The 18,182-nt window shown below is 47.0% G+C and overlaps 1 protein-coding gene across 1 annotated transcript in view; it reads right to left on the bottom strand.

Moving 5' to 3' along the window:
- CACNA2D3 (calcium voltage-gated channel auxiliary subunit alpha2delta 3) overlaps positions 1–18,182 on the bottom strand; it is an 807,400-nt gene that overhangs the window by 182,973 nt on the left and 606,245 nt on the right. Inside the window, 1 exon segment of the mRNA XM_054694676.1 lies at positions 1,029–1,112. Coding sequence (XP_054550651.1) covers positions 1,029–1,112 — 84 coding nt within the window.

The raw sequence follows: 18,182 nt of genomic DNA, 5'->3' as shown, positions 1-18,182 counted from the left end.
AAATAGGTTAAATTTCTAAAACAGATATGACTTTTGTATTTTATAGGCAAGGAAGAAATGCCTAAAGAGATTTATGCTAGCTGAGACATCCAGGGAGCAGAGGATGTAAAGCAAGAAAAAGCCACAGCAAGAGGACTGTGATATGGGCCATATTTCTGGAAGCATAGAACCAGGCTGAGGATTTCAAATGGTTCCCCTCAACATCCCTTAGGAAAGTAGGACAGTGAGGGATGGAAACAATGCTGACTCAACCGAGGGACTTAAGAAAGGCCTTCAGACAAATCAGGAGGCTGCGGGCAGAGAAATGCGGACTTGGCACAAAGAAACCAGAGAAAAAGTGAAGAGGCAGGATCCAGATGGGAACACCTGGGAAGTTACGATTTAATTAAGGACAGTCCGCCTGGATTCACACAAAGGCAGCCGTGTCTAACAAATCTGATTTATTGAGGAAGTAACAAGAAGACTGACGGGGTTAAATTGTGGGCATAAGGAAAGCTTTTGATACAGTACCAAAGGCTGAATCTGTGTGGGAAATAAGCATGTGAGCTATTGCAGTGTGGCCAGAGAGGAGAAAAAGGCTGGGGCGGCACCAAGCTGGAGGAAAGTGGGTCTGCAAAGCTTGGGGCTGCTCTCTGAAGCCTGTGCTGTCCTGACAGGTAGATCTGGCTGTCCAGAGGATGGGCTGCAAGTGCCCCCGATGAGCATCAGGCGGAGTTTTCTGCGCCTGTCTGGGCTCTCAAGGGCTGAGGTGCCATCAACCGCACTGAGGAGTCTAGACTGATCTGCTGCCGCAAGGACCAGAGCCCACCAGGGGGTGGTTTCAGCAGACCTCACAGGGCACATGGGTGATGGGCTTGTCCAACCAGGGGGAGAGCTATAAGATGCCAAATGTGGTAAAGAGACCCATGGTCTCCATGTCCCCCTGGTGACCAGGTGTCCCTCTGGCGGGCTTCTCAGCCTGCTCCTAGCCCAGTCTTCAGACATGGGCCCAGGGCAGCTCCCGCTTCAGCAAACAACAAATCACTTACCACATCATCTCGGTCTTCCCACTCCACCTCGGAGAGGTCAACGCTACTGTAGTTAGGTTTCCTTCTCTTCTTTCCTTCTTCATACTAGCGGGGGAGAAGGAAAGAACAAGAAAATGGTTCCATGAGATCATCCAGGGCAATTCTTTATCCTCTCAAATTCTGCTTCATGATGGAGACCGTGCGTGGACAGATATCGGTGAGAAGTCCAGCAGGCAGGCATTCCTAGAAGTTTTAATGGTTTTAAAGTCAAGGCCAGATGCCTGCAAACATTTTCTCCGAGCTGGGAAATGTACTGTCAACTCATTGCCTGATGTGAATTTACCTAATGGACTCCTTAGTTCTCTATATGCCAGGTGCTATGCAAATCTCGTGCCTTCCTTGCATGGTATTTGTGTAGTGGCAGAGAACCTTCTCCTCTACTCCAAAGCTCTAGAGTCTCACTGTTCCCTGACCCAGGAAAGGGTTTCTTAAACTGGTTCACCAAGAACCCAGTCATATCCCATCCTCTCTGTTTAACAGCTCTCTCTACCTCACCTCCTGCTCGAACCTAGCTCGTTCTCCTTGGCTAGGAAACAAAAGCACTGAGCTCCACAGTTGGCTTCAACCTCCTGGTAACATGTTGCAGGCACAGAGCCTTTTCCTTGTTATCCCACTGGCCACCACAGAAGCGAGCAGTGCGCGGCTTCTTTACCTGGAGTAGATGTGGGCGCTGGGAATCACTGCCAGATTTAGTGGCCATTAGGGCCTCTCTCTGGAAAAGCTGATGAGTGCATTAATAACCGGGGAAGTGGTTTTAGTTTTTCCCCCTAAATCACTGGTGTTAGTCAGTCAGATAAATTGCCTACTATTTTATCTACTGGACGTTCATGTGTCTGGACTTTCATGTCTCGGGCCTTTAAATGTTGGTTGTTGGGGTGTTTATAATGTAGGAAAGTCTGCCCTCTACTGCAGGCTAAGCATATGCAACCCCCTTTAAAGTTCTAAGATATGACATGGTTAACGGGACTTTGAGAAAATATTTATGTGTGCATAGTTTTATTTTATTTTTTTCCTTTGGTCTCTATAAAACAGTTATCTTTTGATTTAACTGCTCAGACTCTGATATACTGTATCGCCCTAAGTGCCATAAGACCCTAAACCGCAGGTTACCATTTTGGACCCTGTACGGCTGCTCTGGAGACAGGTGCTGAAGGCACACTGGTGATTCCATGATCACCACCAGGGAATCAAACAGGTCTAAACAGGCTTCCCTGGAGTCCAGGGGACAGAGGCCACACAAGGCAGATCTCCATTTGTGGCAGACCAAACGGACCAAGTGTTCTTCCTGCCCTCTTCTCTCCTCTTCAGCTGCTCTCGGGAACTTGCAGACACTCAGAGGCTGCTGGCCTCTCATGGGCGCTGGGCTTGACCACCTTGGTCAACAGTTTCTCTCAGGTTTCCAAATAACACTCATTCACGGTCAGTTTGACGACATCAGATCCACTCCAGATGAAGAGGAAGGGAAGTGTTTCCCCCAGAAGCTGCTCTAAATGATAGCAGATCCGCAGTTGGATGCTATTATGAAAAGTGCCTGCGTGCATGGGTGCTCCGGCCCTCAAGAGAACCAGGCTGGTGCTGAGCAGGCAGCACAGGAACGAGGTCAGTGGGACTGTCACCCAGGTCTCACAGAGAGAAGGTGTAATGAGGGAGGGGTGCACAATGCTAAGACTTGGGTTGGGCCCCTGAGAAGACAGACTCAGATATTCTTGGGGACTTATTACCTGTGCCAATGTTCCCCCAAGTCCCATTTTATTTATTTTTTTAAGATTTATTCATTTATTTATACAAGTACTGGGTACAGTCAGAAGCGCAGGAGGGTGAGAGAATTCACCAGAGCCAGAGCAGGGAGCAGAGCAGGCAGAAGGACCGAAGTACACTGCTGAGGGGAGCAGCGGGCGGCAGGAGAGGTCTGCGCGCCATGTGGGACCCTCCTCCGGTGGCCGGGGAGCGAACCGGCGCTGCAGAGGCTACGGGGATCGAACCAGCGCTGCAGAGGCTATGGGCTGCGCTCAACCGCTGCGCCACCGGGGAGGCCCCCAAGTCCCATTTTAGTAAGTATCATTGCAGAGACACTCACCCCAGAACTTTATGCAGCTTCTGACCTTAATAAGCAGAACTTTCCAAATTTCTCAGGTAACCTAATGCTAGGCCTAAACCATTTTCAGGGGGGCAGGGGAGTTCTTTCTTTAGCCACTTCAAACAGCTTCTTTATTCATTTTTCAACATACATTTATCAGACACCTTGTAAGTGCAAGCTACCAAGTCTAAAGTCAATTAAACAATACTTCATTCTTTTCCAAGTACTTGCTTGCAGTTTATTGCTCTTACTTCTGCTCCATAAGATGAATTTATTGCCCCTCATGTGCATAGGAAAATGGACCCTAAACATTTAAATAACAAAATAAATAAAATCATAGAGCCAGTGTGGGGGAGGACACCCCCACCTATTACAAATCTCTGACCAAACTTTCATATCTAAGCCTCATGCTATGCCAATCACTGTAAGGACTAAAGTGACCCCATGGTCCAGGGCACCTTCATCCTCAGGAAATGTGCCCACCCATATTGGTTAGAAAAAGAGAACACAGTGGTCCCCTCACTTACTGGGCTTGTGACCTTGAGGAAAGCACTCAGCTGCTCCAAGCTCCCTTTTCTCTGCTGCAAAATGTGAAAAATCACTGTACCTTCACAGCAAAGGTCAGTTGAGGGGATTAATTACATAAGTATGTAAAATGGTAAGCATCAGATGGCAGGCACAGAATAAGCCCTCAATATGCAGCTAGTATGACTCCTGAAAGGTGTGACCTTGGTGAAGACATAGGTTTCTCATATATAGTTGGTAATATCTCATTTCCTTGAAATGAAGGAGACCCATTCAGTAACTTTTCAGGTCACTGTGCTACAGATCATGGGCAGGCAGGAGATGTTTGTTAAAGATAATTCTTCTGGTGGTATCTCATACACCCACAGTTCTGTCCTTAATACCAAGTTGGGACCCAAGATTCTCCTGGCAGAAAGATTCATGCATGTGCTAAAGAGTCAAAGTCCTTTTCGATGGCATCTGGTGAAAGTGGGACCCACAGTGATCTAAAGAATCACTATTTAACATTCCTGGATGTATTTCTTCATTAAAAGAAAAATAACTCCTTGAGAAATGCATTGGATTTTTGGTATTCAAGACACTTGATGTGATCAGAAAGTGAGGCAAAGAACATTTCTCAGTGAACTGGACAATAAGCCACCACATTCCATATCACAGCATGTTCCTATAATTTAATTTTATTGAAAGAAACAATCAGGGCTGGGATCCTGCCTTGGAAACTCTGCTTACTGAATGTCCCTCTACAATGCCTGCTTTACCAGATATGTAAAACAGGTCTAAAAACTTCCCATCCGGTCTTTGTTCATGGGTGAACTCCTTTAGATCATGCAATAATATGGCAGCGTGATTGATTTGGGTGAGAAAAGGAAAAGTTAGCAGGCTGTTGCATAGATGAAACAGGTTAAGGGAGGTAATAAACTCCACATGAAGATGCTAAATCTACCCTCATCTTTTCTCCCATTAAGAAAGCATATGAAAGGTTAGAGATCAGACCTTCATTAGGAAGACACCTGCTCACCATTCCTCACATTGCAAGATAGTCGTTTTGGTTTTCTTTCTACAGGGAAGCCCAGGGACCCCACTCTCAGCTAAGAGAGTCCTAGTGAGGGCCAGACCATCCCTAGCTCAGAGTGGGCAGATGACCTGGTCCCGTGAAGGAGGGCCCTCTCTCCAGGACAGAGAGACTGGCTCAGGATTGGGGCCATAACTCATGTCACTCAAATGAGACTCCGTCTAGGATGCTTTTCCAGATTTAGCTGGAAAAGAAGGGCGCTCCATCCACTGGTGTTGCTAAGGTGGTAGCATGTGAATTTGAGCTCCTCATGGCCATCTCTCCCACTACTGCAGAGAGCCTTCCTGAGAATGAAACCAGCAGAGAGCAGAGAACAGCTATGAAAGAGGGCCTGAAAACATGCTGTGCTCACCTTCCTCAAGCTATGCCTGAGGCAATTATACTCCTGGACGCTGCATGGACCAATGCCTTCCCTTCACATTATCCCCCTGCCTTTTCCAAGATTGTTTTAAAGCCGACTTGGGTTTCAGGCATAAGCAGTCAAAGCGTCCCAGTGTGTACAGATCTAGTGCTTTCATTTTTTTTTTACCTTTTAAATGAACTACTTCCAACATATAGTTTGAGTGAAGTGTTCACAAATGTTGGAGTTTGAATTATGATTTAGGAATATGTGCTTTGCAAAACACCTCATTGCTAATCCAGACTGATGACTGCATGCTGGTCTCCTGTACCTGCCATCCCAGCGAGGACAAACGTGAGGCCACAGTGTAAAAGAATGACAGGAAAAGAACTAAAATCTCGCATCTCAGACTCCTAGGTCAGATTTCCCCTCTCCCATGGGATTCGGCCTGGGACAAACCCCAGGTCCCCCATCCCTCTCCCTCTTCCCCTACGTGAGGATCTCGTTACTGGGCTGAGGCATCGTATATGGCATTTGTTAGTGTATCTATAATCTGTAACTTCCTTTGAAAATGTGATTAACGAATTGCAAACGGTTTCCAAAGGTTTATAAACAGATACTTTAAGAGCCACAGGTAGGTTTGTAGTTTTTGGTGCCTGCTTTATGAAAAAAATATGTGCGGGAGAATTTAATAAGGAAAGATATTCTGTGCTATGAAATACTTTGAGGTGGAGTTTCAAATAAAGGCCAGATGTGAACACACAAACCAGCCTGTGGCCTAGGAGGATGGGACAAGGAGGGCACCCATCTGAGGAGCAAGCTGGACCCAAGCAGGGGCATGCCGCAACTGCCAGAACCTTCCAGCCATGCATAATTGTCTACACCTAAGTGCTCTTTTGTGTTGTGCTCACAGACCAACTTTGGAAACCTATGGATGGGCTGAAGTAACGGCCATGTTCACACTGGTTTGGAAAAACCCAAAACGGCTTCTCTTTTTCTGTGTTCTTTTGGAAACACAGAAGATTTCCAGAGGAAATCAGCTACATACACCCAGGCAGCCTCTGTGAAGCATATTTTGTGTGTGCTAATGACTGATAAATTCTGTGCCATTCCAAGCTGCCAACAGGAAGGAAGGACATGGGGGTAGGAGGCCTACAACTAGGAAGGAAGAAACCTTGCCCAAAGCTAATGCCATCTGGAGAGGGGCGTGGCCAAAGCTGGGAGCCAGCCATTGTCTGGGCAGATGTTCCTCTCCTGAAGCAGCCAGACGCTCAGCTTCACCTTCCCTTCACCTTCTCTTCACCTTCACTGCCTCCTCCAAGGCCCTGCATCTCCCCTTGTCTCAGAGGTTAAAGTGGCAGTTTTGGCAGAAGGAAAGGTGGCAAGTCTGCTCCCCTCCACATGCAAGAGAGCAAGATGCTAATTGTGGGTTTACAAGGCTCCTTTCAAGTTAGACAAGAGCAGGACGCTTGATGGCCTTGGGGCAATGGGTAGACATCACAAGGTATGACCAGGAAAATCCAGGGGACCATTGACTGATGTACATTGTGTCCTGGGACTGATCACTGGAACACCATATTAATAAGATTGACGCCATGGGTGGGGGTCAGTATATCATCAGATTCACCCTCTCTAAAGCTCTATATCCATATTCAGTTTGACCTGCCCTTTTCTCTGTCAATAAAAAGGCCAAGATCTTGTTCTTGAGCCCCAAATAGCATCCTACAGCCTGCTGCATGACTCCTGTTTCTTTTCTTTATCACTGCATGTTGCCAACACAATAGCTAATTCCCTCCGGGCACTTCATTCATTTCCTTCTTCCTTCATTTATTCCCTACTGCCTCAATTGTTGACCCTCACATGCAAAATACTGTTGGACACTGAATATTTATCAGGCCCCTGAGTTAGGCCCAGGTAGGCTGGGGGAAAGTGTGGAGAAACTATCAGAGAAGGATAATCTCTAGCCCTCCAGGCACAGTCACAATTCACCATCAGGCCTGTTGGGAGAGTGGCTAAAAGCCAGGGATCCAGAGTAGGCCTAAGATTCTGATCAAGTCTCCTCCTAGGGTTAGTGCAGTTTGCTGAGCCCCATGATGATCTCTGTAAGAAGAAGGTACTGGCCTTCAGCTCACAGGGCAGGGGTAACAAGCAAAGGGTATATATATATAACTAGGGTTGCACCGAGAGCATGGCCTGACTTGAACGGGCTCGTGAGCATGCCCGTTTGGCCGGCTCTCATAGTTGCTCATACCTCTGCTGCTGACTTAGGAGAAGCGGCAGCCTCGCCCCACTCATACCCAGAGAGGATACTCACAGGATAGAAGGCTCTGAAGAGTACTGCTTGGTTTGGTGGCCACTTCTCAAGGTCAAACATGAGGGGCCACAAACAAGGATGTGGCCCCATGGCCTGGGAAGGGCCTATGACAAAGCAGCCATAGTCTCTTCCCCTAGAATTTGCAAGTCAAGGTCTCCAATGATCACATCACACACAAGGGGCTTCGGGGGAGGTGGCCCCAAGGTAAAGATGTTCCCCATCTTGTGTCAGCCACCCCCTCCTGGCTACAGTGGAAACAGTTTGAGTGTTTGCTGGTTTTGTTCCCCCCTCATTATCCATGTAATAATGACTCATTGTAGAAAATTTGGAAAATAATAAAAAGTACAAAAAATAAAAGTAAATGTCGCCTTCACTAGCAGCATGCTGGGACTGCCACCCGAATCCTGCTATCTTTCCCAAAGGGAAGGACTTTGAAGCAGTCACTGTTTTGAGTTTTCTAAGTTCATTGTTTCTCCAACAAGGAATTTATAAAATGTAGCAACCAATCTGTTCTGCTTTCCAAGTGACTGCCTTTAGCTAAAAAAAAAAAAAAAAAAAGCACAAATGTTTTCTGCTGGCCAGCTTCCCTCACCTTCTATCACTCTTCATGACGAGCAAGCACTGTACAGATCTTGCTTGATTCTCACAGGTATCACAACTCCAAGGGAGGGATAATGGCTCAGGAGCTGGAAAGTACAGAGCCCCAGGATGCAGCCATTGGTGACTTATGAATACACAGTGGACTCAAGAGTTGAACTCATGGCTGCCTGGTGTCTGATCCACTGCTCTTCACCCACCACCCTCTGTCCTGCCTCCCTTGAGGAAGCCTCCTCTGTAACTCAGGCCCTCAGCCCAGAAGCTACTACTATGGGACAGCACGTAGCAGGCATATTAATGGGGACAGATCCACTTTGGAAGCCAAATTCCACCAGCCATTCATGGCTATTAACATCTGACTCATCTGGGCTGCCCTGGAACTCACCTTGCCAGCCAAGGATGTGGGAATCAGTCTTGGACTAAGGACAACTGCAGTGTGCCTCACCAGTACCGGGAGCTAGTGTCCCTCCTCAGGCCCTGGAGACAATCCTTTCTTTATACAATGCCCAAGAACCAATATCCTACCCTGGGCCTTAGAGAAGTCTGGTAGCACCTGACGATATCATTGTAGCAAGGAATTCCATCAAAACCCTGCCATCCCCTTTGGGTATGTGACCCCGCAGGAGCCCAGACTTTTCTAGATAAGATACATGATGGGATGACATTGACATTATGCCAAGAGAGGAATTCCAATGAGTCTGTATTTGGAAATGAAATTCATCAAGTTCAAGGGAAGATGAGAAGCCCAGAGACACGGAAGGGAACAGGGCCACAAGGGTGTGTCAGAAAGCAGCCGGAAGGAGGGAGAGAGGCAACAGGACATGTCCAGACGACAAGTCTTTTGCTTTTTCTAAAAGGTACTGTGCTTGTATTAATTAATGTTTTTAAGTGTCTCAGAGATGAAAAGTTGTACGTGCTCTCTTTAGTATGATTACAAAATCCTTTTGATCGCTGTAAAAATAAAACAGCTTTGGTATTTAAAAAAAAAAAAAAACAACAATTAACAGGCCTCTTTGAAAACTCGAATGACCTTTATCTTAATCAGTGTCCCAAGTCATCATGAGTCACGCGCTGTGTGTGGGGAGGAGGTGGCCCAGCCTCACCACCAGGCTTTGTAGGTCAAACTCAGCTTACTGCACCGCAGATGGATTGAAATTCCCATTTTCAAAAAAACAGTCTGTCTTGTAGTACCAATCTAGTCATGAAATGAAAATGTACTGAATGTTTGGGGTGGCAGCAAAGGGATAGGAAGAGGGGGCTCTGGTGGTAGGGAGCAGAGTGGAACTCCAGGCTGCTGACCCAGGGAAATGGGAGGTTCAAAGAAAAGCCCATTGCTCAGCAGAGAGGAAAGACGTGAATAGAAGTTACAGGCAAAATATGGGCCACATGGATAGTTGGGGGGGGGGGCAGGAGGCGCGGACTGTTTCACTGATCAATTACAACACTTAGAGACAAACCCCTCAGTAAGGTGTCCTGGGCAAATTTAGTGCAAGACAGCCCTCAGAAGGAATTTCAAGGGAGTATAGTTTAACAGTGGAGCATTTGACTACAGAAGGAATTTCGTTTCAAGTCAAGTTGCGCTGGGTGCTTGAGAATAAACATGTGCATATTCCAAAGCCAATTTCATATAAAGGCTTCCCATCCACTGAGTCGTTAGGAGACAGCATCGAGAGTCAAGGGAGGGCCTGCAGAGTTGGAGAGTATGTTCTGTGACCTTAGATAAGTAACTTTATTTTTTGCATTTGCAGAACTTTATTGGCATTATTCCTTTGAGCAGTTAACTACATCGGAAGGCCCTGGGCTATTTGGAACTGGTCAGATTGAATGTGGGGTACAATTAGGTACCACAAATTGGCTTCAGTTCTGGAACTGCAAAGACAATGAATTTCTTCCTGCTCTGGTGAGATCGGAAACTGAGTCAACCAGTCCGGGGACAGAGGGGTGAAACTTCCAGTGATGCCTCAGCTAACATTCACAGCCAGTGAGCTCTCTGCTGTTCACCTAGGTCAGAAATGTGGGTGCATCACTGTCAGTCACTCACTGGGCAAGGATGCACAAGCTCTGTGATCAAGACAGAGAGACCTTTCAACCGCAAGATTTTTGAGCTAAATGACACAAAGTGCAGGAAGCTCACAATGAATTGGCAAGTGAAGTAAATAAAGAGATGCAGAAAAAAAGGGGAAAGAATCCTTCCTTCCAAGGCAGCTGCTGCCACCCTTGACTCTGGTTGATGCCTGTTAGTGTTTCAGCCTCCGATTCCTTGACCTTCTGAATGCATCTGTGAGTATGCACACGAGTGTGCAGTTTTAGTTAGGTAGATATTTCACAGGACAGCTTTATTTTGTTTATTTTTCTGCTAAATTTTTAAAAGATATTTGTGAAAGTAAAGATGAAGGGACCCATCTTTGTGGCTAGGTCTTTCATCAAATTTCTCTGATCTTTCCAGATAGAGTACCTCTCCCTTCCTTGGTCTGCACCTCCCTGGGGACACAGGGCTTTAAAGCAAACACATACATGTGATCCTCTTTCCAACCCATCTGCCCACTGGGTTCATGACATAGCAAAATACTTAGTTTTCAATTCTACTAATATATCTAGTAAAATGTTTCTGGATGCATGCTGGTCTGACACGTCCCAAGAGACTGCTGATGTCACCCAGGATTCATAGGAAAACCAAAAGTCCACTGGGAGGCTGACTGAGTCCTCTGGGTTTTATATTTGTTTGTGATCATGGAGACGTGGGCAGGGGTTGGAACAGGCCAAAATAATTGGAAAGAGAGGCCAGTGGGCCAGCAAAGCAACTATAGCTCATCAGACAATCACTGCTATTTTTTCTAGCTTGTATTTCTTGAAATTGAATCACATTCTCTATCCTTTTGCTACCAACTTGGTTGGTGGTCACATTCCCTCTTCCTTTGATGGCATCAAGTGCCTCCTGCCTGAACTCTAACCCTGCAATCCATTCTCCAGGGCCCAGCAAGGGGGAAGTCTCCTGAAACCCAAATAAAATCATATTACTGCTTGTCCTGGAATCCTTGTGCCTGCTGATGCCTGATAGGATGATGCCAACATTCCAGAATGTCTCAAGTCACCACCACTCTGCCTCTCCTCACTGCCTCCCTCCCTCCTGCTGATCACCATACTCCCAGCTAGACTGAGCAGGCTGCTAAAAAGGCCGCTGTCATTCTTGTCTTTGAGCCTCTCTTAGTACACACCAGCCCATATGTTTCCAACACTCTTCACTCCAACTCAGAGACAAGTGGCAACTTAGGACTTGAAGCTTCTCTGTGTTGACCATTCCAAGGCCAGTGCAAGTTCTTCCCATAGCTCCCCAACTTCTGGTAGAGCTCTATTTCCACACTCATCATACTCTACAGAAAATTAGTTGCTTGCTTGCCTGTCTCCTTCACTAGGTTTCAAGCATCTTTGGGAAAGAAACTATTTCTAGTTCAGCATGGAATCTAGCCTCAGAGAGAGCCCTGCCCCATGGAGAGTATGCACTGATGAGCTTCTTATAGATGGACCTGAGATGTGTCCTGGGGAGACACAGGAAGAGGTGACTGCTTGGTGACTGGTCATCACCAACCAGGCCCTGGAATTCCACTGATCAGAGTTTTGCTGCAGACTGGCTTTCAAAGGAATCTTCCCATTAAATATAGATGGAAGTGCCATTTGGATTTGAGCCTGATGAGCATGAGCTTCATTTAAGGGGCATCCAACCCACATTAATATCAAACCTGTTGCAGACTGGGAATCAGATCCATGCCTTTAGCCCTCTCAGTCACTCCCAAATGATCTTCCTGGAATAAAGCTTAGAAATTTACAAATTCCAAAGGAGACTTTCTGGCAATTGGAAGAATTAGAATATTTCAGTTGATTCTAATACCTGGGATAGATTTCTTAAACCCCTATCATTTCTTCATTGCGCAGTGGTAACAAAACTGTGATAGCACTCAACTTCTGAATGTTCTGATAAACCCTCCATCTGATTTTCCTCCTCTTTCATGTTTATCCTTCCCATCCCCAAGATATTAAGCTTACTTCATTGGGCAATCTCTTCTATTTAGGCTCATTTCTGCCAAGTAGGGCCCCTGTCTCAAGTTAAATTTGCCTTGGCTGGCCCTCAGCAGAGGGGTCCTCAGGTTTTTTATTTAATTTGGAGAGTAAGTGTGTGTGTGTGTGTGTGTGTGTGTGTGTGTGTGTGCGTGCGCACACGTACACATGTGTGTTCCTCTTAGATGATGGTCTAGATTTGGGGCTTACGTAGTGAGGCCTCAGCTCTGCCTGGGGTAAATTCTGTGTGCCTTTTACCTATTGTTTTGCAGTCATTAAGTTCAATGGAAGAAGCCATTGTGATGATGGCAATGTCCCCTTGACTTGCTTCTCAGGCAATCTCTGCCCTTGTGGGGAGAGACAGGCATGGAAAGCGTCGGATTCCGGACATGACCCAAGAGCGAGAGCTCCAAATGGAAGCTGGCAGAGCAGCCTGTCACTTGGGATTTCTGGCCCTGCCAGTGGGTATAGGGATGCATTCAACTCCGTGACACCCTTAGCTACAAGGTAAAAAAAAACACACCAACCTTCACAATCCTATCAGGCCACCTATCGGAGTCCCGTGGGGTCTTTGGGGCAAAGGCAGGGGTAGACCTGGTCCCAAGGAGATGCGGAAGGCTGAGAATTTGCAGCAAAAGCCCTGCCTGGTTTAGTCAAACTGTGTTTTTGCCTCAATATTCCTAGTGTATTCGTGTTTCCCTTTGCCTGCAGACATCCACAGAGAATGTAGAACTGATACCTGGGAGGTATGTTCAGAAATATATGTGCCTGTCACAGAGTTATGACAGTCCAGTGAACACACAGTGTTTGGGCTCACTCCTCAGTGAAGTTCAATGGTCAGTTGGGGGTGTGGTGGGGATTAAATTATTGTGCCAAAAAGCCCATGGTCTCAACTTTTTTATTTGCATTCTTTGGGTCTTATCATTTAGGATTATGTAAAAATGACAGCTGCTTATAATTATTTGGAGGTTTGAGCTGCAATAATTAAAAACATCTGCCTTTATCTTACCGCTACCAGACTTAACCCGCGAGGTTGGGTCTACTGAACTTCAAAGAGGGAAGCAAGAAATAAAAGAAAACTCCACACATTACTAACAAATTTCTAGTGATTCATTTAAATGTATAACCAGTTATTCCAACAGCCTTCAAACCTTTAATTATCTTTTAAATATATATAATTTGGGACTGCTAATTAGATAGCAATTTAATGCTCTCATGGGGATTCAGATGCACTGTCTTTCTAAAATGTAAACTCCAGGAGGAATAATCACTGGCATTCATATGATTGAATTCTTCAGTTATTCAAATGAGTGTGGGCATTTACACTGTTGGGATCATCTGAATATTCTGCTGTCAGCCCCAGCTGTAGGTTTTCCAGGGCCCTTCCATAGAGGGAGAGGAAAGATAGGTTTCTCCCTGTTGGAGCCCAGCAGTCTCCCTCTCTGGAGAGAAACAAGCTGGGGCTCCAGGGGAGCCTGACATCACTCAAGCAGCTCAGTCAAGTCTCCTCTTGGATGCAGATGGCTCTGTTTTCCTATTTTAAGGAGGATCAAACTTTCCTGGAATTTACAGTTATGAAAGCTTTAGTGCTGGCTTCCCTGGCATTCTCCATGCCGGTCTGCCTGCTATTGTCTGGGCAGTTAACATTTTAATTAATAACCCTCTCCCCCCAACAGCCTGCCCCAGATGTGGGAGGTGAGGGTTTTACTCTGCCTTGAGCTTCTACTTCCTGTGTATTCCTACCCCCATTGAGATGGTCCCTTAAATTATATAAAGATGTGCATCACATGGAGAAAAGCAATTGATCAATTAGATGACATTGGGCAATGATAGAAGCCAGCTCTCCCATATCAGCCTCAAATAAGGCTAGGGTTTGCATTCCTGAGCCTGGGCTAGTAGCTAGCAGCTGAGGCTCATTTCCCCCACGGAGGGGAAAGGAGGTGCAGACAAATCTATAGGAATTTTTAAGAGATCATTATTCAACACATTGCATGTAATTACATTTTGATGAGCTTTTTATTGCTAATTCATCATCCAAGATGGGGCACTTTAGATATGAAATTAATCTAGTAAAACAAAGGTCAGAGTGTGTCCAGTGAAAAGAAAAGCTTTGTCCTCCTCAAATCCTTTTGCCAAACAGTAAAGCAGCACAGAATCCCACCTCGAAAACCTTAAAGTGCCTACCTTCGGATTATTAAAACATAAATCCCACAACCCCTGGTACTTCTGAGTGTCCATGTGAATTCTCCAAGCAGGCTGGTGTGCTGGGAATATACATGCCAGAGCTGAGGTAGAATGGAAAATGTGCCTGGTGCCCTCATGTTACTGCCAAAGTCTATGTGGGTGAGCACAGGCCTGCATTTGAAGCTCTAGTCTAGAGCAAATCCATTTTTGCAGAGAATGATCAGTCTTCTAGTGTCTTAACTTGAGTTCTTTCTATAGCAGACCCTGAGACCAGGATTTAAGAGCACAGCTGTTACTTGGGCTAGGTTCCCAGGAAATACTCTAGGCACATGGCAAAGCGACGCAGAGGGACACGGGCGGTCAATACAAAGTGCATTATCAAGGATGTCAGCAGTGTGGGTGCCTCGAGCTGAATCCCGCTGGGGGGTTTTGGGTGCCATGTGAAGCATCCACCTGAGAGACATTCCATCTTTGAGGTGGACATGCTCACCAGTCTTTGGTGGAGGGATGCTGATTCCCTGGCACATCTGCCTGCTGCCCACCTGAGAGGAGTGAATGCCAGCGCCAGGGAGGTCTTCACTGGATGCTGACAGCTGCAAGGCAGGCTGGCAAGTGTGGAAATGGCGAGGGCTGAGGGGACAGGGGCTGTACATCAGTAGCAAGTGCTCCACTCAGCAAGTTCCCTCACAGGAATCTATCAGCAGGACCTCGTCCTTCAGAAGTCTATCCTATGTAGACCCACAGATTCCAGTCACAACTCAGTGAACACCCCCACACATCAGGATTTTTGCAGCTACTGTTCCTCAGGCTGAACGAGCTGCCACCACAATCTCTGCTTAGCCATTTCTTCTCCCTCCTTCAGGGCTCAGCTTAAAATGTCGTCCCTAAGAAAGGTTCATCCTGACAACCAGGAAAGGTGCCTCTCCCTACATTTTTGCTTTCTCAGATTCTGGTTCCCTTCAGAGAGCTTATCCTAAATGCAGAATGTGTTTTATTCACGTGTTTATTTATCAGCTTTAAAAGACCCATCCTCTCCATGAGATTGCAAAGACCAAATGAAGGGGGAATTACGTCTGTGTTGCTTTACCACTAGATCCCCATCACCTAATAGAGCGCCTGGCACATGAGACGCTTCCAATAAAAACATGCCAGATGAGGGAAGGTACAGTGGGAGGGAGGAATTGCCAGAGGGAGGGAAGGAAGAGGGAAGGAGGGGAGAGGGTTCCAGCGGCACAAGAATGAACAGTTAGACATGCAGGTGTCCAAAGGCCCCTTTGCTGCTCCCACCCATGCTGGACTGCATCACACGCTCACCGGCTGCAAACCGGTTCCCTGCAGCCTTCTCCGGTCATCCCTTCCTCAGTTAGATCCTTTTATAAATTCTACACTGTCTTAGGATTTCTCCCTGGGCTAAATAATATACTGTGTCAATGGAGGAAAATTTTCCCATAGGTGCATCCCCTCTCCCCACTTAACATTTCATCTCCTCTGCTAGGTATCTTGCCAGGCCATGGACTTAGAAGGATGCACAAAACTCAATTGGATGAATGTCTGCAGGTTGCTTGCAGAGTAGTGAGATGCAGATGTGTCAAGATATTTCTACAGTGCAGCGGGGAGCCCCAACTAACAGGCCCGTATGGGATTTGAGAGAGAACCTTGAAACGTGGGGTAACAGACCGAGCTCCCTGAGAGTAGGACCAGACCCACACCCAGCAGTGGTTCACAGACTTGGGATTTCATGGCTGTGTCGGTGATGGCTCTGACTGGAAGTAATAGATACCAATTCTTAATCACTTGAACAAAAGGGGACTTTATTGGAAGGGTAGTTTCAATTCCAATAACAATGTCAAATTAATTATTGACAGGAATGAATGACTAGGTAAAGGAACCGGTAGAGGGTCTTTCACTTTTCTTAACCTCTCTGTGTATCCTTCCTTCTTCCCTTTTCTTTTCCTTTCTCCCTTCCTTCCTTGGTGCCTCAACCCCTCCTTCCTTCTTTCCTGTCTTCTGAGCAGAGTGAGGACTTCGAGAAAACAAACCTTCCCTCTGCTCTCACCTCTGTATAGTCAGAGCCCCAGCAGGAAGCACAGGGCACAGTGGCGCTGGCTAATTAAGGAGGGGTTAATAAAGAGGCTATTGTAAAGGTGTGGGTGGGGGTAAGAACTGGAAGTGTGGGGACCTCTTCTACCACTTGGCATGAAGGGACCACAAAGGAAACAGCAGCTCCAGGAGGCCAGAAAGAGGGAGGCTAAAGTGCGATGGGGTGCCCCCAGTCCTGAGGACTCTGGCAGGACACAGGCTGGACCCCTCCTCTCTCCACTTCTTGTGGGAGTCCCCCAGTAGCCAAACTCCGCCTACAGTGAGAACAAAGGAGATCCCTTTGTGTCCATACTGAAATGTGGGGGCAGAGAGCAGAGGACAAGGAAACTGGAGGAGCTGGGGGGCCAACATTCATTATGTGAAAGAACCTTTTAATAGGACTTCAGAATAAAGGGAAGTTCTTTCCATTAAACAGGTTTAATTTTATGAAAAAATGGCAATGTCCTCAGTCATCTTTATTTCCACCGGAAAATTGAACTAAATTTACTGACTGACACAGTCCTGGGCCCAGGCATCTGTTTAAACCTCTCTGAGATAAGCACAGGAGGCAGCATGCGTGGGGACTGACAGGGCTCCCAGGGTGCTCAGAGCACAGCCTGGTCCAGGGAGGGGCTGCGCTGTCACTGCTAGTCACCCACCAGCTGAGCCCCATCTATTTCCCGTGTCCAAGCACACACCCAGTCCCAGATCTTGGGGACCAAGTGGCTGTGGAGGTCTTGAGGTCCACACAACAGTAAAGTAGCTCCAACCCAGCAGGAGTCCGGGCATCCCAGTAACCAGGCTCATCCCCAAGCTCTGGGAGCATCAGCGCTTGGCTCAGGGCTGCAATGCAGCCATTCAAGTGTCCAGACCCCAGTCGTGCAGACGGGGCCCTCAACAATTTCATCAAGAGGAAAACATGCAAGTCTCTTGTTTCTCTTTAGCCAAATGATGTATTTCAAAAAGAACAGGCTCGCTACGTGGGGGTCACACAGCCTTGTTTATTTTTTCTCAGAGAACACACTCCTCTGAGCAGATACACTTACTAAACACCCATTAATTCTTTCTTTTAAACTAAACGGGACGGATCACACCAGGCTGTGTCGGAGCTGCCCGAGCTCCGTGTAGAGACCCCGGCGCGGCCGACCTCGCCGGGACCAGCGCTCGGCGGTGCCCGGGCGCCACCTACTGGACACTCTCCTTCAGTTCATCAGCGCGGGAGAGGGAGGGCCAGGAGCAGGCAGAGGGATTCCTGCCTCATGAAAGATGCTAGTTTCCCACCTCATACACCCTGACAGGCTGGAGCCAGCAGAAGGCATCGTTCTGAGGCCAGAGAGAGAAGCAGGGCCTCGTCCAACCTGAGACTAGTAGTTCTGGGGAGTGTGTGAGGTCCCTGCTGAGTGGGAAGAAATGTTCCCCTCAGTGGACTGGGGAGGCAGTTGGTGTGCGCGTCACCTCCTCAGGGAAGCCCTCCTGTTTCTCAGAGCGCACGTCTTTAAGAAAAGCAGATGCTTCATCTGTGAGCCCATAATTCCTCTTGGCCCCTCTGACTGTCAAGGAACCCTCACTTTGTACAGTACCCTGTGGCTGGAGACATCCATCTACCTGCTTCCATCTCTGATGCAGTGCTTTACCCAAGGGCATCTGCAGAGTATTTGCAGACAGGCATGAGGGTAGAAGGAGGATGGAAAGAAAGAGGGACTGACCAATCACATGGGTTCAATTCCTGCCTCTGATGCAACAAGGACTCTATAGATGTTCATTGAGGGAAGGAGTGGTGTGGGTCATTTACTGAGAAAAAAAAAAAAATTGGTGCCTGATCAGGCCATCATCAGCATCATTCAAGCAGTGTCAAAATCAATCAACAAATAAAT

This window comes from Talpa occidentalis, unplaced genomic scaffold, assembly GCF_014898055.3.
Source record: "Talpa occidentalis isolate TD23 unplaced genomic scaffold, MPIMG_talOcc4v2.1 talOcc4.10, whole genome shotgun sequence".
NCBI lineage: Eukaryota > Metazoa > Chordata > Mammalia > Eulipotyphla > Talpidae > Talpa > Talpa occidentalis.
This window is presented reverse-complemented; position numbering and strand designations above follow the sequence as displayed.